Raw genomic sequence first — 21,195 nt, 5'->3', positions numbered from 1 at the left:
AAGTGCAGGGGGCACTGGCTGCGAGGCACTCAGATGGGCAGCGCACCTTCAGATATGAAGCTGCGTGGGCTCGGCATGAGGGATATGAGGAGATGGTGGCGCGTGCATGGGCCGACGCCCGACTGGCCAATCAGGAGGCTGGTGCAATCGGGGCGACATGCAGCCAGTTACAACTCACGTCAAGGGCCATGCAGGTATGGAGTAACCAGGTATTCGGCTCAATAAAAAAGCAGATTGGCCACTTAAAGGGTCAGCTCGTGGATGCCAAGGAACACGCTGCTCGGACGGGGTATAGGCAAGAGATTAAGGACATAGAGGAGCAGTTACATGAGCTATATGAAAGGGAGGAGATATACTACAAACAAAGATCTAGGATTGATTGGCTGACTGAAGGGGACCAAAACACGAAATATTTCCAGAATCGGGCTTCCCATCGCAAGAGGAAGAACACTATCAAAGGCCTGAGAAGGGAGGATGGATCAAAGTGCACTGACGATGATGGAATGAGAAAGATGGCGGCTGATTTCTATGCAAATTTGTTCGCTTCGGAGGGCTCACAGGAAGGTGACAGGGTTTTGCAACATATTGTTGCGAGTGTTACCGAAGAGATGAATGCTGAGCTGGGGGCGCCGTTCACTGATGAGGAGATTGAGCGAGCGCTCTTCCAGATGGGTCCCACTAAAGCACCGGGGCCGGATGGGCTGCCTGCAATGTTCTTTCAAAAACATTGGGCCATGGTCAAGAGCGATGTGTGTAATGCGGTGCGGGAGTTCCTATCAGGTAATGCAGCCCCGAATGGGTTTAATGACACTGTCCTAGTGTTGATCCCAAAGGTTAGCTCACCGGAGCTCCTTACACAATTCCGCCCTATAAGTTTGTGCAACATTTTGTATAAAATAGCCGCGAAAGCACTGGCTAACCAGCTAAAGGTGGTTCTACCTTTCATGATTTCCGAAGAACAAAGTGCGTTCATCCCGGGAAGGTTGATAACCGACAATGTGTTGGTGGCTTATGAGTGTGTGCATGCGATAAGAAAGAGGAAGAGAAGGAAACCATTGTGTGCTGTGAAGCTAGATATGATGAAAGCATATGATAGAGTGGAATGGGACTTTTTGGAACAAATGCTACGAAAGTTTGGCTTCTCTAGTCACTGGACGGAGATGGTCATGAGGTGTGTCAGATCTGCTACGTTTTCTGTCAAGTTGAATGGAGGGATCTCACACAGATTTAGTCCTTCTCGAGGGCTTAGATAGGGAGACCCCCTCTCCCCATATCTCTTCCTTTTCTGCATTGAAGGTTTTTCAGCGCTGCTCAAGAATGCACAAAGAGAGAAAGAAATCAAGGGAGTATCTTTTGGGAGGGAGGGGCCGACTGTTACACATCTCCTCTTCGCAGATGATAGCGTGGTATTTCTAGAGGGATCCCAAGAAAATTTCGTAGCTCTCCGAACCATTTTACATGAGTATGAAGTGGCCTCGGGACAGAAAGTCAACCTCCAAAAATCTGCCATCTTCTATGGCAAGGGGAGTACGGAAGATATGAAACAGGAGGTGCAGCAGATTATTGGCATCTCTGTGGAAGAGCTGAGTGGGAGATATCTCGGGCTGCCCACAGTTGTTGGAAGATCAAAGGAAGGAACCTTCAAATATGTTAAGGAGAGTGCTAGCGGAAAAGTGGGCGGATGGAAGGGACAAGGATTGTCCAAAACTGCAAAAGAGGTGCTTGTAAAATCGGGCCTCCAATCAACACCAACATTTACCATGAGTTGTTTCCAACTGACAAAGAAAATGTGCGGGAATCTGTCATCTATCTCTTCAAACTTCTGGTGGGGTGAAACGAATGGTCAAAGAAAGGTGCATTGGATCGCCTGGGATAAGATGTGTACGAGGAAACATGAAGGGGGTCTTGGCTTTCGCGACTCGGAGGCATTCAACCAAGCTATGCTCGCAAAACAAGCTTGGAGGATGATGCAGGACCTGAACTCTTTGTGTGCAAGGGTTTTGAAGGCTCGGTACTTTGTGGACGGCTCCATCCTTAATGCAACTTGTCCAGACGGTGGCTCCTTTACATTCAGAAGTATCATACATGGCAGGAACCTCCTGTTAGATGGGCTTATATGGAGGATTGGAGATGGCACAAGTGTGAAAATACACCATGATAACTGGATTCCGCGGAAAGGAAGCTTAAGGCCACTGGGCCAAAGCTATGTACATGGGATAACCCATGTCAGTGATCTTCTTAACGCGCACGACAACGCTTGGGACCAAGCAAAGCTGCAAGCTATGTTCCCTCCGGACGAGGTGGATGATATCATGCAAATCACGATTGGGGGGCTGACGATGGATGATTATCTCGCATGGAATTTCACCAAAGATGGTGTCTTCACGGTGCGGTCGGCATACCACCTGCGGATGACCCAGAAACGGCTAAAAACGGGCCGACCGGAAACATCATCTACGATGGCGGACCACAAGTCGTGGGTGAGCTTATGGGACACCGTAGCTCCGGGGAAGGCTAAAACGCACATGTGGCGGCTCATTCGGAATGGGCTAGCCGTCGGAGCTGAACTTCAGAGGAGGAAGATCAAGGACGGGGTGCGCTGTGTAGCATGTGGGAGGGATGAGACCAACTACCACAGATTTTGGGGTTGTTTCCACTCAGCGAAGTTTTGGAAGATGATGCAATCGGAGATGGGGGTGCCGGTGGCGATCCTGCTGGAGTCAGTTAGTCCCCAGACTGCATTATCGAAGTGGCTCTTGACGTGGTTTGCTGAGGCATCCGACGATGCAAAAGCTGTCCAGGTCCAAGGTGTGTATGCTTTGTGGTTAGCTCGGAATAATGCAAGAGAAGGTCAAAGAATTGAAGAAGCGGACGCAATTGTGAGAAGGGTTAGTCACTTAATGGAAGAATGGCAGTCCATCCACGGACGAAAGAGCGGGCAAGTAAATCAGGGCCAAAGGGAGAAGTGGCAACCACCAGATGATGGGTGGATTAAGGCAAACGTGGACGGTGCTCTGTCCAAAGTGGGGGAGATGGGAGGCGCTGGAGTTGTGTTCAGGAACCAGGAAGGGGCGTTTTTGGGAGGATCATGCCATGCTTTTCCTAGGTGCAAGGATCCGGCGAGAGCAGAACCATACGCATGTAGAAGAGCAGCACAACTTGCAGCAGAGCTCAATGTACAAAACCTTCATATTGAGATGGATTGCAGAGAGATCGTTTGCAAGCTGAGGAGCAAGGAGAAGGATCTATCTGAGCTGGGACCGATCATCGAGGAGGTTAAGCAGCTCCTGACTTCGAGAGAACGATGGAAGATCACATGGGTTAGCCGATCTGCTAACGTTGCTGCACATCGGTTAGCTAGGCATGGAGTGGCAAATAATTTATGTAAGGTTTGGTTACATGAATCACCAGACTGCATTTTGCAGGTTGTATCAGAAAATCCCTAGCTGGGAGCCTTAAATAAAGTTAAGTTGTGAGTTAAAAAAAAACGCACACCCAACAAAAATAGTGATCAGGCGCCATCCGACGGTGCAGTGCGTGGCGGACAAACACGCAAAATTAGCCGGCTGTTCGGAAGCTTTTCCCATTTAAAAAAAATTAATCTTGTATTTGAAAAACATTAATCAACCATTTGAAAAATGTTAAAAATGTGTATAAAGAAATGTTGACCATGTATTAAAAAGTGTTACCCTTGTATGAAAAAATGTTAAATGTGTATTAGTAAAACATATACAAAAAATGTACGTGTATAAAAAAGTATACCAAAAAAAGGTAAGATTAAAAAAATGGTATTCATGTATATGAAACATGTTTTTTATATATACGTAAAATGTTGAATGTGTACTAAAACCCTAAAAATGAAAAACAAAAAACAAAGAAAACCGAGAAAAACAAAAGTGAATAAAATAAGAAACCAAAAACAAAATAAAACAACAACAACAACAAGAAAAACTCCAGTGAAAACCGAGAAAGAAAGCCAGAAACCGACAAAAAACAAAGAAAACACACAATAAAACATGAAGAAACAAAGTAAACTTTTAAGAACCGTGAAAAAACTGAAGAAAAACGATGAAAACAGAGAAAAACGTAAATAACAAGAAAAGAAAAAACGTGGGAAACCAGCCCAGTGAACGAACACAACGATGATTGAAATCCAGCAAACGAAAAAAAAGCGAATATGGGCCGGCCCAAAAGTTACATGTGGGAGGGAATCTTTCGCGGCTTCCATTTATCGCCTTAACCGAGCTACAAAGTTCCCCTCGCTGAAGCGTCTGGAGCTACTGGGCCGGCCTATTTTGCGATATTTTTAATGAAATATGTAAAAAAGAGGAAGTGTTCCCACAGGGGATCGATCCCGCAATCAGCTGTTTGGGACGCATCAGCGTTGCAACTACGCTAGAAGCAAGTTCTTGCTCGAAGAAGGAGAAAAGCAGTTTTCTTTGTTTTTCTTCTGATTCTCCATTTTCTTTTCTTTCTTTTCTTTTTTGCTTTTATTTTTTGTTCTCCAGGATTTTTCATTTGTTTTTCAGTTTTTTTATTTTCCTTTTTCTTTTTTTTTCTTTTTTTTGGCCTTTCATTTTTTGGGTTTTTGTTTTTGTTTATGTTTGTTTTCATTCTACATTCTTATATACATGGTCAACATTTTTAAACTACTTGTTCAATATTTTTCAAGTACATGATCAAAAAAAATTCAAATACTTTGTTCAAAATCTTTTCAAATACTTGTTCAACATTTCACAAACACTTGTTAAACATTTTTAAATACTTATTCAATATTTTTTATATACCCGTTCAACATTTTTGTACTTATTCAACATTTTTCAAATACGTGTTCAACATTTTTAATACTTATTCAACATTTCTTTAAATACTTGTTCAACATTTTTCAAGTTCTTGTTCAACATTTTTTTATCCTTATTCAACATTTTTCAAATGTGATTTTGGGAGAGTCTTTTGTAATATATGTATTTAGAATATTTTAAAGTATATAATAAAGGAAGAAAGAAAAAATGTGAAAAAAAACGAAACAGGAAACATGCAAGTGCTTACCCGCGCACGTGAGCCGGCCCCATATGCTCGCTGGCTTCAGCAAGTCGGAACACTTACTCGCTGAACGTGAGAAATAGCTATGCCCGGATTCCTTAAATGAGACGGAAGGAGCACTCATGCTAACCGAGATATAGTCTCCACCGAGAAGTCCTGCTCGACGCTCGTGAGCATCAAAATGAGGTCCTTTCGCTATTAGTAGTTGTTTGTGGGCTGGCTTCTTCGTGGCCCGCTAACGTAGAAAGGGTGTGATTCGAACTTTCACATGGCTGTTTCCTGAATATTTCGGGAATGTGAACGTTGTTGTATCCCGAACCAAATCATGGCAGTTTCGTGACTGTTTCCTGAACCAAAATGCTCCTGTTTCTACCACTTAACGTGCACAGGCACTGTAGAACCTAGTTTTGTTGAACAATATTCAGAGATAAAAAGTATCCAGAAAAACATTGTTTTGCCACAACTAGCAGCAAAGATGGAGTATATATTGTAAAAAAACTAGTTTCACGAGTGGGCGGATATTTGTTGGCTCTTTTGAAATTCTAATCCACTAGTAAATCTGTTCATCCATCTCTCTCTGAACCTGTAAAAAATTTATTTTATGTTAATGTGGTAAAAAACATAATCAAGGGCAAAGAAAACAGCGAGGCAAAACTAGATTTCTCGTAATATCACCGAAAGTAGGTTATTGTACCACTACAGCTGATTAAGTTCCAACACAAAAACATTCTTCTTGAGGTTCATTTGAATATGTGCAATCCCCGGTGAATATGAAGAAAATAAATAAATTTAAGCCTGAAAATCAAAACAGACAGGATAGTATAATAAAACTAGCAGAAGATGTATTGGTACAGGGGGAAAAACTTGGGCTAAGAGGAACTAAATATACATCATTATTTTTTTGTAAATATACGCTGAAAAATATATAAATACGCATTGATATTTTTGTGATATATGCTGAAAAATATTTAAATACACATTGAACATTTTTGTTGATATATGCTGAACAATACTTAAATACACCTTGAAATTTTTTGTCATATATGCTGAACAATATTTAAAATACACATTGAACATTTTTATGATATACGCTGAACAATTTTCAAATACACACCAAACATTTCTTTATATGGTGAACAATTTTTAAATACACAATGAATATTTTATAAAAAATACATTGGACATTTCCATCAAATATACGGTGAACATTTTCTTAAATATGTGATGAACATTTTTGTACATGCATGGGGTGAACTCTTATATAATATAGAGAAAAGAGAACAAAATGAAAAATCAACAGAAGAATAAGACAAAAGAAATAAAAAAATACTGAAAATAGAGTAAGAATAAACCTGAAACAGAAACCAGAAGGTACCGGTGGAGAAACCAAACCTGGAAGAGAAAAAGAAAATTAAATAAAAAGGAAAAGCTAAATAAAAACCAGGAAAAAAACCAAAACAGAAAACGATAGAAAAAACCGACTAAAAGAAACAAAAATACGCACCGGCCCAGCATACGAAACATAAGTTTTTTTTAGTTGGGGGGCGGGAGGCAAAAGAAACGGAAGTGAGCTACCCCACGTGAAACCCAGCGAACGAAAAAGAATTGAGCGAGCCACACATTTTTTTAAGCAAACTGCATCCTTTATTAATCGTTCAAACACATAGGGATACACATGATATCGGGCAAAACACTAAGCAACACGTAGCGCCCGGGACTAAGAGAAGCAGCTGCCTTTGCTAAGGCATGGGCCACCCCGTTATACTTCTAATTTTCATGAATGAACTTGATATCCTGAAATAGCCTCCTCTGGTGCTTGATGTCTTGTAGGATGGCATAATACCCGCACGTGGAAGCCAGCGATCCCGAAGTGGGTCGGCCCAATTTTGATCGCACGTGGGCGTCGCGACCTCCTTTTGACGGAAAATCCTATTTGACGCTAATTGCGTCAAAATGTCGAGCATTCGCACAGAGCAATCCCCCGAGCGCAAGTATTGGGCAGGCCCACTTCCCACAGCGAGGTATCCGGTTTTAGGAACCTTTGAGAGGCAAATCCTATTTGGTGCTGCAGGCACCGGTTAACGTGCATTTTCATTAACGGGCGTCTGCAGCGCACACCACCTACCGTGACCTGGGCCGGCCCATTTAATTGTGTTCTCATTTTGATAAATCGATTCGAACCGGCGACTTGATGGTTGCAAGAACACCGCCATAACCACCGAGCCACCTCCTTTGGACGTGACTGATTACCTTCTTTTAAGTTAATTTACTTCTATTTTTTTCAAACGATTTTGTTTGGTTTTTTCTTTTTTTATTCTTACGTTTTTTGATAAATGATAAATGCGCGAACTTTTGTCATTTTTACTATACTTTTGGTAAAATCTATGAACTATTTTTCCATTCGTGAACCTTTTTTGAATTCGATGAACTTCTATTTAAATCAATAAACTATTTTTTCAAATTCGATGATCTTTTTTTCAAATTCAACGGACTTTTTTCTATGTTGATGAACTATCATTAAGATCAATGAACTATTATCAAAATCAACGAACTTTTTTTCAAAACTCGTGAACTTTCATGAAAATCGATGAACTTTTTTCAAATGTATGAACTCTTTTTGAAAATCGATGAATTTTTTCAATTGTTTTGAACTATTTTGTATTTCATGAACTTTTTGAAAATTTTCATGAATTTTTTCAGACTCGTGAACTTTTTTTAATTCGTTAATTCTGGAATTAGTGAACTTTTTCTAACTTTGTGAACTTTTTCAAATTTATGAACTTTTTTCTCGAATTAGTGAACTTTTTTCTATTTTCGTTAGCTTTTTTGAATAAGTGAACCTTTTCTTTTTGAAACAAATTCGCGGCTGCAACTGTCCTTAAATACTTCGCGGTATTATTCATCAGTGTAGTGATGTGGCTCTACTGGTTAGTGAAGTGCGTACAGCAGTGCACTTCGCGGTATTATTCATTAGTGTAGTGATGTGGCTCTACTGGTTAGTGAAGTGCATACAGCAGTGCAGCGACGCGAGTTCAATTCCTCGGCCCGACTAATTGTTTTCGGGATCTTTTAGCTGCTGCCGCGTGTTCGTGGGCCGCCCCACTAAGGTGCCGCAGCGAGCGCCAGTTTGGTTCAGCGGCGCTGAACGCGCTGAATAGGAGGCCCCCTTTTCAGCAGGTTCCCTGAACCGGTTTTTCTATTTTTATACCTGTTTTATGGTTTTATTTTGTTTTTATTTTTTATTTTCTGTTTCATTTCTTTTTCTGTTTCTTCTTTCTTATCCTTTTTCTGTTTTGTTTCTTTTGAAAATTGTTCGGAAAGTTCAAAATTTGTTTGTGTTTCTAAAAAATGTTCGTGTTTAGAAAAATTGTTCATAAATTGTAAATTATAAAGATGTTCGCATTTAAAAAAATGGTTTGGGAATTTTCGGAAATGTTGTTGTTTTATAAAAATGTTTGGGATATTTTTGTTCAATTTTCTAACAATTTTTCAAAAAATGTTCCTGTTCTGAAAAATTGTCCGCAATTTCCAAAAATATTCATATTTTCATTTTTCGAGGAGTTTCAAAAAAATTTACAGTTTAAAAAATGTTCCTGATTTTCAAAAAATGTTCCTGATTTTCAAAAAATGTTCTCCTTTTCAAAATTTGTTTATAATTTCAAAAACAAATCTGTTTCACAAAAATGTTCCCATTCTCAAAATTTGTTCACAATTTCAGGAAATGTTTTGTGTTTCAGAAAATGCTCTTTTTTTAAAAAATGCTCAAATTTCATAAAAATGTTCATGATTCATAATTTTGTAGGAATTTCAAAAAATGTTAGTGGTTTCAACATTTTGTTTTCATTTAAATAAAATGTCCCCATGTTTAAAAAAAATGTACGATTAAAAAATCTGTTCTTCTATTACAAATAATGTTTAGATATTTTCAAAATGTGTCAAAAGTCTAAATGTTGTTCCTATAATTTATAAACTATTTTAGAATTTCAAATTTTGCTCACATGTTCCAAAATTTGTTCATGTTTTCAAAAATCTGTTTAAAACAATTGAATAATCTGTATGCTACAGTAAATAGGACGCTAGAGTGTTCCGTCGAAAGAAAAGGACGCTAGAGTGAATATCACGTTATAGTTAAAAAGGGTTCACGCTGTGAGTTGTCAACGTCGTCCATAAGAACAGTTGTTTATTGTAGCGTGATTGTAATTGTGAGGTTGCGAGTTTCCCCCGCGATAGATGGGCCGGCCCAGTCGGAGAAACTCCTATGCATGAGGCAGCCTGTTTGCTGCAGTTAGCGGCATATAGGATCTCCCCCTTTTGACGCCTGCAGGCGTCATATAGGATCTGCCGTCTCCACGGGCTTCTCTTGTGTCGAGGGTGGAAGCTCACTAATGGTGCGTGAATATGAGCCGGCCAATTAGTGTAGGTTCGCTCGCTGTAGGTTTTCTTTGCTTTCCTCTTTTTTTTCCTTTGGTTTTTCTGTTCTTTCACTTTTTTCCTTTCATTTTACTTTTTTCATAACTTTAGTTTTCACCGGGTTTTTCATTGCTTTATCGGCTCTCTCGGACTTTTTATTTTCTTCATTTTTTACTTTTCTTTCGTATTTTCCTTATTTTTCTTTGTTTTTGTTTCTTTCTTAGTTTTCAGCATTTTCTTCATTTTTGGTTTTGTGCTTGTTTTCTTGTTTCTTTAGTTCTCATATCTGTTTTTATAATTTTCTTGGGTTTTCCTGTTGCTTCATTTATGAGGTGTTTCTTTGTTTTTTTTTCTTCATTGCGTGTCTACTTTTTTCATACACATTTGTACATTTTCTTTATTTATTTTTGAACTTATACACATTGGTACATTTTACTTATACATCAGGAATACCTTTTATACTTTTTTAACATTTATAAAATTATGTTTTATGACTAATTTTTTAATACACATTGTTCATTTTTTATGTATATCAGGAACATTTTTTGATACATGTTAACATTTTTCAAATATATGATTAACATTTTCTATACATGATCGACATTTATGTTTTTATGTTGGAATATTTAAGACACGTTCTACATTTTTATACATTAGGACATTTTTTGGTACACATTTAGGGCCTCTTTGATTCGCAGGATTTTGAAAACGTAGGAATAGGAAAAGTATAGGATTGGATTGTCATGCCCACTTGAATCCTATAGGATTAGCAAGGAGCATTTGATTTCACGGGAAAAGCAAAAAAATAGTAAAAAGAGGTTAGAGTAGATGTTAGATTTCCTATGAAATGTAGTACGAAAGATTTCATTGGAAAAATTCCTATGGGATTCAATCCTATGAATCACAGGACAGACACAGGAAAAATTTCAAAGGATTTCAGTCCTCCAAAAATCCTATAGAATTCCCTTGAATCAAAGGAGCCCTTAACATTTTGAAATAGATGATTACGGATCTCTTTGATTCAAAGGATTTTCATAGGATCTTTAAAGGATTAGAATCCTTAGAAATTTTTCCTATGTTGATCGTTTGATTCGTAGGATTGAATCTTGTAGGATTTTTTTTTCTAAGGATTCATTTGTACTACATTTCACAGGAATTTTAACATCTACCAACCTCTTGGAAGAAATCCTTTGTTTTTCCCATGGCACAATCAAACAAACTAAAATCCTATAGGGATTCAATGGACATATCATTCCAACCCTATGTTTTAACTATTCTTGTGTTTTTGCAATCCTATGAATAAAAGAGGCCCTACAATTTAAAAATTTGTGTTTGATAACTACTTTTTCCATACACAATCTACATTTTAAGCATATATCAGGAACATATTTTTTAATTGTATGTTTTTATGTTCAAAAAATTTAATACATGTCCTACATTTTTTGTGTACACCAGGAACAATTTTTTGACCTTTAACATTTTCTAAAGATTTTTTTAATATATATTTTTCAACAATTTCCTATAATATGTATGACCCTGTAGGCCTCGCTCAGGCCGAAGAGGACCTTTTCGTTCTTCCTTAGGCTTGCACACTCATCAACGGAATCGTAATCGGCATCGGCGCCCTTCAATGACGATACACTCTTACTTAATCTACCATTCTTTGAGCTTGCACAACCCTTCGATCTGTTATGAGCTTTTTTGCTTGGCATAAAGTCATCATCGTCGCTCTCACTTTCTTAGAGCTACGACCACCCTTGTCAGATGCAACATGAGCCTTTGCCTCAGTCCTGACCTCGTTTGCTTGGCATAAAGTCATAGCCGTCTTCACTCACTTTCTTTGAGCTTGCGCCACTCCTCGCCGATGCTGCACTCTATCGTGGTGCTCGCTCAGCTGGTATAGGGCCCCAGAGAGACTTCATCCACCCAAAGTTGAAGATATTCCTGTTAAAAAATTCCGTGTCCTCGAGGTATCTCTAGAAAAATACAAATAACAATGAAACAAAATTAGAATGACGAACAAATGGTCTAACTAGGTGCAATCTGAAATATCAATTACCTTAACGTGGTCATCATATTGCTTCTGCTGAAATTTTATTTTTGGACACTCGGTAAGAACAGGTGATCCAAAACCCCGGCTTTCATGTATTTGAGTTCAACAATCCAATCCCACCTTCCACGCATTCGGAAAAAAATCTTGTTGAATTTCCTCTGGGTTCCTTTCATGGAGCTTCTCCGGGAGCCCGGGCCTCAAGAAACACTTACCCAACTCCGTTATATGGCTATCACTACTAACTAATTCTTCAAAACGCACACCTTCCAAACTAGGCATCTGCATTCGTGCGACATTGCACAAAATCAAATGAGACATCAATGGAGTAAACCACGGGAATTGTCACTTGAAATGACTGAAAAAATTGCTAAGGAAAGATGCAGAAGACAACATGCGAGGGGGGGGGGGGTTATAGAATGAGGGTAAGGGGTTGCCGGGAAAATTAGGCGGGAAAGGGTTGGCAGGAAAACTGAGCGGGAATGATGGCGAGAAAAAAGAACGGGAACGTTGAATTGGTTAAGGGCAGGAAGATAACCGGGTGGACAGAGAAAGGAAAAAAAAGACTCTTCGACCACAGGAAAGCCAAAGAGCCTCTTCAGCCTAATTTAGGCCGACAACTTTAGTCTAACGTTTACGCGAAGAGGTGGGCCCTGCAATAATCTTCGGCCTAGCGAAAACCGAAGACGCCTCTTCATCCATAATCAAACGGTTTTCGGTCTAAATAAGACTGAAATGATGTCTTCGGCCTAAGGAAGACCAAAAAGGTCCTCTTCGGCCTGAGGGAGGTCGATGGGGTCATACTTTTGATATTTCTGAATTAGGTCATTGTTTATCAGAATTTTTTTAAAAATTATTAAATATTTTTAAATAGATGATTAACATATTTTTTCAAATGCTAGATTAACATTTTCAAATAATTTATATAGAATGTTTTTCTCATATATACATGTAGGATATTTGGAAGTATAAACAAAGTAAAAAAATACAAAGCAAAAAAAGAAAAGAAAAAACATGAAAAAAAGAGAAAAAAAAACAAGGTTGCGGCCTCCTGCGAGCTAGGCCAATCCAGTAGGGCGCTCCCTCAGGTGAGGCTAGCATACAACTCGTATTGAGCGAGGTCTAGGAGCGCCCGTGCGTAGCTTGTAAGTTTGCGGGAAGCGTATAATCCCTAGGGCCACGTATGTTTATTTATAGAGACAATGGGCTTACAAGATTAAATGATCGCTAGGATTCATCTCCCTCAATCCGAACCTATGGAACTTTGTTTAGGTTGAGATTGTACTTGAATTCATTAGTCCTCCCCTGGATTCATCTCCCTCAATCCGAACCTATGGAACTTTGTTTAGGTTGAGATTGTATTTGAATTCATTAGTCCTCCCCTGAATTCATCTTCCTCAATCCGAACCTATGGAACTTTGTTTAGGTTGAGATTGTACTTGAATTCATCAGTCCTCTCATGGCGAGTGGCTTGGTGAAGTCATCGACAATTAACCAGGTCTTATATTGTGGGGCAGAGGGAGTGGCAGCTAAGATCGACGGCGCAGACATACACCTGCCTTGTTTAAATGACACAAGGTATCATAGTCATATACTCCTATATAAGCATACAATCGAGAGGTCTCGAGCCTGCTGTTTCTTTCGTGGCTCAGATCGAAGCAGGTGCAGATAGCATACATGACAAAGGTACATTGCATGGAACCATTTGAGTATTTTCTGAAGGATACAACAAATGATGATCTGCAGCGGCTATTGAGAGTGTTTCAGAATCATCCAAATCCTGCTGCTAGCAGTAACCTATCTACAAATTGTTTCAGTTTTTAAACAAAGTTCCAATTTAGCAGCAAGTCTTCAGATTTCTCATCTCGAGCATATAATGAGTTCGAAAATATGTGCCAAGTATTACTCAGATAATGGTATTCAAAATCATTACAACAATCAGCAGAGTTGAACTTTAATGGTAAGATTTACATTCAGCATAGAGTTCAAGATTCACTGTTGAGCAAACGTTAACTTCAACAGTACTATTCAGGGAAATCAGGCAAGTATTCAGTGGCAACAGGCAACAAGAAAGAGACTCGGAGAACAATGCCAATAAAACATAAGGTGAAACAACACCAACACCGGAGTTAATGTAAACTAGCACAGGGTTGCAAACATGTGACCCGTCTGACAAAAGTATCATAAACAATAGTCTCTCGAATTCTACTAAGGTACCAGATGATACAAACTCAAAAGGTACTACAAACACGCTAACCACTCAGGTTTGACAAGACACAAAATGAAATAGGCAACCGATGAGAACAAGTAGCTACATATGTGCGAATGGATCAGTTAAATCCAAATCACCAATATGCTTGATATCATAAGAACTGCGGACACAACTACCTGTTATAAAATGAAACTGAGCATCTCTGGAAACCCTGTTCTCCAGCTCAAGCTTCCTGCGTTGTTCTGCCAAGAACTTCTCATTGTTATTCCTGGTTGTGATGCCAAGTGTCACTGACTCTAGCACTTTCGCATTCAATACAAAGAATGTAAGAAAGTTAATCTGCGACTTCTTCCCCCGATATAGTTGTAACACTAACGTCTTCAGACTCATGTCAAAACATCTTAACAGATTCCGGTGTTTACGACGCCACAAATTCCCCGGTCTTGATTGAAATGACTGAAAGAACATATACAAATAATCAAAACAACAAGTTCAGACCAACAGTAGATCAAAAAGGTTGCTGAACCATTAATGAAGAATCATCACCTGAATGTGCAACTTCTCCAAGCATGGAAAGCATCTCATCAACTCAATAACAGTATCCAAACTAAGATTGTGCATATCAAGAGCCAAAATCTTGACAGTTTGTACCACTGTTATCAGGTTATCAACACGCAATCCCTTTATCAAGTATGAAAGCCACAATATTAGGCCAGTGCACAGGTCAGGTGATAGGCAATTTTTCTGCACATAGAAATGCAACTGAGAAACCACAGGGCATACCTGAATAACAGTGGAGCCAATCATGAGTCTGGACAATTCACCTGACCTGCACTTATCACTAATGAAGCCTAAAGTCTCCAGTTTAGGAGCTGCGAGTACGGTTACCTGCAGAATACTGCCCCTCTCAAAGAGCAGCCTCACAAGACAAGGAGCTTTCTCAATGACGATTTGTTCAAGCAGCAGTGACTCTATCGGTATCCCATATTCTCTCACAGCCATGCATCTAATAGTTGGGGAGTTTATTTGGATGCGGCGGAAGCCAGAGCACATGTCAATCAGCAAGCACTCGAGAGCTGGGCACCCGGCAATCAGGCTATGCAGCGAGCTCTCCGAGATCATGACATTTACAAGACCGAGCAGCTTAAGCAGGGGGAAGTGAAGGTGAAGCTCATGGAAGTTGACGTCCGAGAGGTTGCATCCACCAATGTTGGCAACACGGAGGGTGGGCGAGAAGCGGAGGATCAATGCCCGCTGTGGTTTCTCTAACAGATGGTTGATGAAATCAAGCTCCTCAAGGTTGTCCAGAGCGGCGGATCGGAGGCAAGCTTCCACGGTGTCTGCTGGTATCCAGTGGATGCAGGTGTTGATGTAGAGACGACGGCCGGGTCCCCGGTGGGAGGAAAGGATGCGCGAGACGACGTCGGAACGGACTTCGTTCCTGCCGGCGGTGAGCTCACGGCAGTCGAGATTAAGTGGGGCGGAGAGCCAGAGGTCGCGCCACCGGGACGCGAGGATTCGGGTGCGGGCGCCTTCCTTGGTGGGGAGGAGGGAGATGATGTCGCCGAGCACGGCGTCGGGGAGGGCGCTGATGTAGTCGGCGCATCCTCCGTCTTCTTCCACACCGGGCGAGGCCGGTCTCCTCCGCTTCGGGCTAGGACCCCCCGCATCCATTTGCACGAGGCGCACGGGAGGCTAGGGTTTGCTTCAGTCGAGACTCGAGGGGGTCAGTGTCGGGGGAGAAGGAGCGCATGGGGGCTCCGGCATGCGGATAGGAGTCGCCGGAGCCGGCCGAGCAAGGGAGGTAGAAGTGGGAGGCGGGGATGTGGAGGCCGCCCGCCGGCGGTCTGCTTGGGTGGAAATGGAAGGGGACTGAGATCCAGTGACTTCACTTGGTGAAGTCACGTTGCAACTTTAGGCTCTTCATCTTCATCCAAAACAGATCCAATGGTCCATATCACACAAAGGCAAAAGCCCTCAGCACTTAGTAGTTTTGGACGAGTGCAGGCTGAAGAAAAGAGTTCGCGGGAATCTGCTCCGCTCTCCCACGCCGCGCCGGGTCTCGGACAGGGAGACGGCGCTGCTCCGCCGCATCGGAGAGGAAGGGGAACCGCACCACACCACAATATCTGGGAGAGAGAGCAAGGAACTCGCGCCGGCCGCCGCATCGGAGAGGAGCCGCGCGGCCGCGCCGGCCGCCGCATTGAAGAGGAAAAGGAGCCGCGCGGCCGCACCGTCGCTGGAGGAGAGGGAGGGGCGGGCTGCCGCCGGAGGAGTAGGAAGGCCACGCGTGCCGCCGTCGCCGTCGGACCTCTGCCATCCCGCATCCAGTTGAGGTAATGTGTCCCCGATTCATACAGATACCGAGGTGGAGGCATCCATGGTTGTTCTCGAGAGGAGCGAGAGAACTCTGAAAACGAAGTTGGTGCCCCTCAAAAAAACAAACAAACCCTAGTCGATTGGGGATCCCCGCCGCCGCCCGGTCCCCACCCCCTCCTCCGGCCATGGCCGCGGTCTCCCACTCCCCTCCTCCGGCCGCGGATCGCGCCTCCTTCCCTGACTGGGTCATGCTGGACCGTTTCGTGGTATGCAAGGACGAGGTCCTCACGGACGGCGGCGACTCGACCATGGCCTCCGGCAGCAACTCGAGGGGCCACAAGTTCCACGTGGGCTTCCAGCTCCACGCGCCGCCGCAAGTGTCCCGCATACTCCTGCGGGTCGAAGGCGGCGCGTCGGTCTTCGACGACTTCCACGTCGTCGCCGCTCACCGCGACGCCTTGCTCCTCCAGATGTCTTACGTCATCGATCTGCCCCGTCCCGAGCACACCTTGATCTACAAGTGCAGGATGATTGACTTCTTCCTCTACAGGGCCGGTGGGGGTGGCTCGTCCCCGCCGTCCCTCAGGCTTCTCCCCACCATCGGTGGCACCGAGGAAGAGGTCCGAGCCCGGATCAAGGCGGAGGGTTTCTTCATGACCAACCAGTGCGTGCGGAGGGCCAAGTGCCTTGATGTGGGCGTCCTGTGCCGCGGCGACGACGAGTTTGCTGTCGCGGAGCTCCAGATCACCTGGTCCAAAAAACCACCGGAGCTCCACATCTTTTGTCCATCCAGGTCCAACCGGTGGGAGTTCAAGCAGCCGCCGGTCATACTCATTGATTGTCAGGATGATATTTCCTTGGAGGATTTGCTGTTTCACTGGGATGCGGACATGGTCGTCCCCTTTGGGAGCTACCTATGCTGGGTTGACTATTGTCGTGGGATCATGTTCTGCAATGTATTTGACGACAGCCCTGAGATCCTGTTCCTTAAATTCCCTGCAAAAGTGCCCAATCTTCGTGACAACTGCCACAGCACTGGATGGGTAGATGCATGCCAAACAGTGGGCGTCACCAGCTGTGGCGCCATGAAGTTCGTTACCGTTGTGCGTTCGGATGGACAGATTATTGGAGATTTCAAAGGATCTTCTGACTTCACTGTCACGTCATGGACTTTAAGGATAACAGAATTGAACAAGATGACGTGGGATAAGACTGATGAGCTTACATCCAATGAGCTCTGGAGTCTTGATGGTTTTGCCTCAACTCTCCCACGCACCCCGTTACAATTTCCTGTCATCAGCATGAATGATCCAAATGTTCTATGCTTTGTGCTGGGCCAGAGGGTAGCAGAACACTGTTATTACGATCACTGGTCTGTTTCCGTTGACATCAGCAGAAAGACAATCAAGGGTTTCTTCCCATATGTCAATCCTGAACTAGAAGAAACTGATGTATCTTGTGAGACCAAATTCTCGAAAGCAAAGTACTGGTACTTCGAGTCGTTTCTTCCTGCTGAGTTCTCTAAGCACCTGAATCTTCTTAGCGACAGCGCCAGGTAATTACTTACTCATCTGTGCTGAGGTTCATTATGGCTAGCTATTGTGGAGACATGGTATTTAACACTCTTGCCTACCGTTTTGATGTATGAATGATCAAGCCTTATGCTTTTCCTATTGATAACGTGAAATTGTCTCTGTAAAACTGTGTTTGGCATTTAAGACAAATTTGTGAAACACACCCTGTTATTCACAATATAAGTTCAGGACATTGACATGGTTTTCAGTAATACTTTGACCGTAACAGATCTAGTAATATGAATATGATGTTGTCCTGATTGGTAATTCTTTCTATACTGGTGGTTGAACCTATGAATGTTTTACTAGCACAAATTCTGAACTTGTTATATATTTGAATCAGAATGAGTATATCATCAGTAGATACGGACGCAGGGAAAAACTACTTCCCAATTTTGCTCATGAATTATTGGTCGCGGTTGCTGCCTGTCGTTCAACCAACAAGTAGCATTTTTTCTGAACTGGAAATACATAAATGAACTTACTAGTGTTTGTTCCCTGCACCTTCATATTTTAGCAACTTAAGCAACATCTTGTGTTTGTAAGGCGCCTCTTTCGGCATTGCTCATAGGAGAGATACCAAGGTATAGATAAGCCCAGGAAGCCTTCGGAGAAGAGAGGTGCATGGATTTTGTTTAATAGAGTATGCAGCTTCCTACCCTGCTCCCACCATGATGGACTCCATAGTCCATTTGTTTTGCGATCCACGGCTTCTGTAAGAGCATCTCCAACCGGACTGGGCTAATTTGGCCACTCATACGTCTGCAGACGTGTCTGGACAGTGTTCAGGTGTGTCCACTTTGAACCCTTATTTGTCCATGCACGCAGCCATATCCCCCATGTTGTCCGGTCAAATGCATATGATTGATGGGGATGGAGAGAGAAAGAGAAAAGAAAGAATAAATAAAGAGATAAAGTGGTCCGGGGTGGGCCGCGTCCAACGTGGCGGACTGCCCGGACACCCTCATATCCTCCCCATATATGAGTTTTGAGAGCCAAGGAGGAACAAGAGGCTTATAGGCAATTGTTTGGTTGTGAATTAGGGGCTTTACCTTTTACTTACCTAGGTATACCCATTCATCATCGTAAGCTCACGAACAGAGAGTGGAAATGTATCGAAGATCGGTTCGAAAAGAAACTTAGTTGTTGGAAGGGCAAACTTCTGTCTTATGGAGGCCGGTTGATTCTTATTAATTCGGTGCTCACAAGTTTGCCGATGTTCCTACTATCTTTCTTTGAGGTTCCAGTTGGGGTTAGGAAAAGGCTGGACTTTTATCGGTCAAGATTTTTTTGGCAGAGTGATGATCTAAAAAGAAAGTATAGACTCGCCAAGTGGGATATTATTTGTCGTCCCAAGGATCAGGGGGGTTGGGTATCGAGAATCTTGAGGTCAAGAACAGATGCCTGCTTAGTAAGTGGCTATATAAGTTATCAGGTGGGACTGATGCGACTTGGGCACAGATACTTCGTAACAATTATTTGCAATCCAAAACTTTGTCACAGGTGACAATGAGACCAACTGATTCGCCATTTTGGAAGGGGCTTATGAGAGTTAAGACAGCCTTCTTTAATAGAACAAAGTTTATAGTCGGCGATGGTAACGATACTCGCTTCTGGGAGGACACCTGGCTTGGTGAGACTCCTTTGGCATTACAGTACCCAACTCTGTATCGTATTGTGCATCGCCGTGATGCGCTTGTGGCAACGATTATGCAGGCCACCCCCTTAATATTCAGTTTAGGAGGGTGCTTGTTGGTACTAGATGGGAAGCTTGGCTTCATCTGGTGCGTAGACTGATGGAGGTTCAGCTACAACATCAGCCCGATCAGTTGTGTTGGAAGCTTACTAGGTCTGGACATTTTACCGTTAAATCGATGTACATCGATGTTATTAACTCGAGTGTCATTCCTAACTCCAAACATGTTTGGAAAGTCAAAGTTCCTTTGAAAATTAAAGTGTTTATGTGGTTTGTCCATAAACAGGTCATTCTAACAAAGGACAACTTGGTTAAGCGCAATTGGACAGGATCTACTAGGTGTAGTTTCTGTGATCGGGATGAAACCATTAAGCATCTATTCTTTGAGTGCCCGTTGGCAAGAATTTTGTGGCGCTCAGTGCAAATTGCTTTTAACATTACTCCTCCGAGTTCGGTCGGGTCATTATTTGGAACGTGGCTGGATGGGATAGAGTCCGGTACAGCTAGACACATTCGTGTAGGAGTTTGTGCGTTGTTATGGGCAATTTGAAACTGCAGAAATGATTTGGCTTTTAACAGAATAACTACTATTCATTTTTTGCAGGTTGTATTCCGTGCTACGGCGTTGATCCGTATGTGGTCCCTACTCACTCCGACGGAGGCCAGGGAGCGTTTGGTTACTGGATCTGTCCGGTGGGAGATGGTAGCGCGGGATATATTCAACCGGTTTGGATGGCGGTCATGTAATAGGATAGGCAATTAGTTTCCATACCTATTTTTCTGCCAGCCGGTTGTGGCTATATGGCCTTTTTTTGTGTGTTTTTTCATGACGAGGTCTATGTGAGCTCGACGTAGTTTTCTTTTACGACTTCTCGACATTGTTGAACTTATTTTATTTATCTAAGTGGCCGTATGCATCCACCTGATGCAGAGGCCGGGGAATCACCCCTTTTCCAAACAAAAAAAACATATGAGTTTTGAGGGTTCGTGGACAGCCCGGAGATGAGAACGGTTTGAGGGGTCCAGTTAGGTGGTGTTTTTTCTTCTCATATTCTCCCCACATATGAGGGCAGTTTGAGGGGTCCAGTTGGAGATGCTCTAACGCACTCCCCTGCACCACCACGGCCATGGGTCTTCTTCACCACCAAAACTGCAGCTTTAACTTCTGCTGACAATCACATGTAGGTCTGGCTAGTGCGCATAACAGTCCATTGGAGCACCAGCAGCCCATTTTGCCATACTCTCATAACTGGAGGAAAGGGAGGACAATTAGAGGGTTTAACCTAGTTTTATGAGCCAAGGCATAAATGTGGCTTCATAGTCCTGAAGATACCCTGCAGTATATGTCAGAAATATATTCAAAAGTATTGTATAAATTCCTGACAGTATATGCCTTCGTTATTGGGTATAAAATACTTTTGTACTATCTTCGTACCAAAATATAAGACGTTTTTGTAGGCTAAACTAGCCTACAAAGACGTCTTAATTTTGATACGGAGGTAATACTTGTTTGAAAATTGGATTGGTTCCTCTTGCCAATAGTGAATAAGTTGCTATCCTCCATTTGTAATTCTACTATTTGCTATTTTATGTTGCCCACATTATCATATGCTGCCTGCACTCTGCATGAACATCTAGTCTTGTACATGCGTGACGTGCGTATATTTCTAAGTAGGTAATCATGCATATTGATTTTCTTTCAGTTTGCATTATCAGGATGGCTTATGTGTAAATGTAGAAGTTCTCATATTGGTTAAGTGTTTTGAGATGAAGTGTTAAGTGTTCCATTTGATTGCTTTTATAGATCGAATATTATAGCCAGAACCACATATTAGGTGAAGTGCCTAAGCTTTTTGAGATGAACTCTTGAATAAGGTGTTCTTTTTCAACT

The 21,195-nt window shown here is 42.3% G+C and overlaps 2 protein-coding genes across 3 annotated transcripts; one reads left to right on the top strand and one right to left on the bottom strand.

The window, feature by feature from the left end:
* Nucleotides 1-13,610: 13,610 nt before the first annotated feature.
* LOC123119575 (FBD-associated F-box protein At5g60610) lies at nt 13,611-15,635 on the bottom strand. Of its 2 annotated transcripts, XM_044539431.1 has the most exons (3): nt 14,499-15,612; nt 14,262-14,396; nt 13,611-14,171 (listed from the first exon to the last, which is right to left on the bottom strand). In XM_044539431.1, exons 1-3 carry the CDS (start codon nt 15,387-15,389, stop codon nt 13,815-13,817), a joined length of 1,383 nt encoding a protein of 460 aa, XP_044395366.1. In that variant the 5' UTR covers nt 15,390-15,612; the 3' UTR covers nt 13,611-13,814. The 2 variants fall into 2 exon arrangements, with proteins under 2 accessions (XP_044395366.1, XP_044395365.1); XM_044539430.1 differs by having other exon boundaries at nt 14,262-15,635.
* Nucleotides 15,636-15,702: 67 nt separating this feature from the next.
* Nucleotides 15,703-20,283, top strand: LOC123119576 (uncharacterized). The gene is made up of 2 exons (XM_044539432.1): nt 15,703-17,589; nt 19,909-20,283. Exons 1-2 carry the CDS (start codon nt 16,220-16,222, stop codon nt 19,931-19,933), a joined length of 1,395 nt encoding a protein of 464 aa, XP_044395367.1. The 5' UTR covers nt 15,703-16,219; the 3' UTR covers nt 19,934-20,283.
* Nucleotides 20,284-21,195: the final 912 nt, after the last annotated feature.

This window comes from Triticum aestivum, chromosome 5D, assembly GCF_018294505.1.
Source record: "Triticum aestivum cultivar Chinese Spring chromosome 5D, IWGSC CS RefSeq v2.1, whole genome shotgun sequence".
Classification (NCBI taxonomy): domain Eukaryota; kingdom Viridiplantae; phylum Streptophyta; class Magnoliopsida; order Poales; family Poaceae; genus Triticum; species Triticum aestivum.
Note: the sequence above shows the minus strand (reverse complement) of the source record. Positions and strands in the feature narration are given on the sequence as shown.

What these genes read in the sequence shown, in the direction of transcription:
- LOC123119575 (XM_044539430.1), bottom strand. Translation starts at nt 15,389, where the DNA reads ATGGATGCGGGGGGTCCTAGCCCGAAGCGGAGGAGACCGGCCTCGCCC. An exon ending in TGGAGAAGTTGCACATTCAG is followed by an intron (nt 14,172 to 14,261) that starts GTGATGATTCTT and finishes ATGTTCTTTCAG; the next exon opens with TCATTTCAATCAAGACCGGG.
- LOC123119576 (XM_044539432.1), top strand. Translation starts at nt 16,220, where the DNA reads ATGGCCGCGGTCTCCCACTCCCCTCCTCCGGCCGCGGATCGCGCCTCC. An exon ending in CTTCTTAGCGACAGCGCCAG is followed by an intron (nt 17,590 to 19,908) that starts GTAATTACTTAC and finishes CATTTTTTGCAG; the next exon opens with GTTGTATTCCGTGCTACGGC.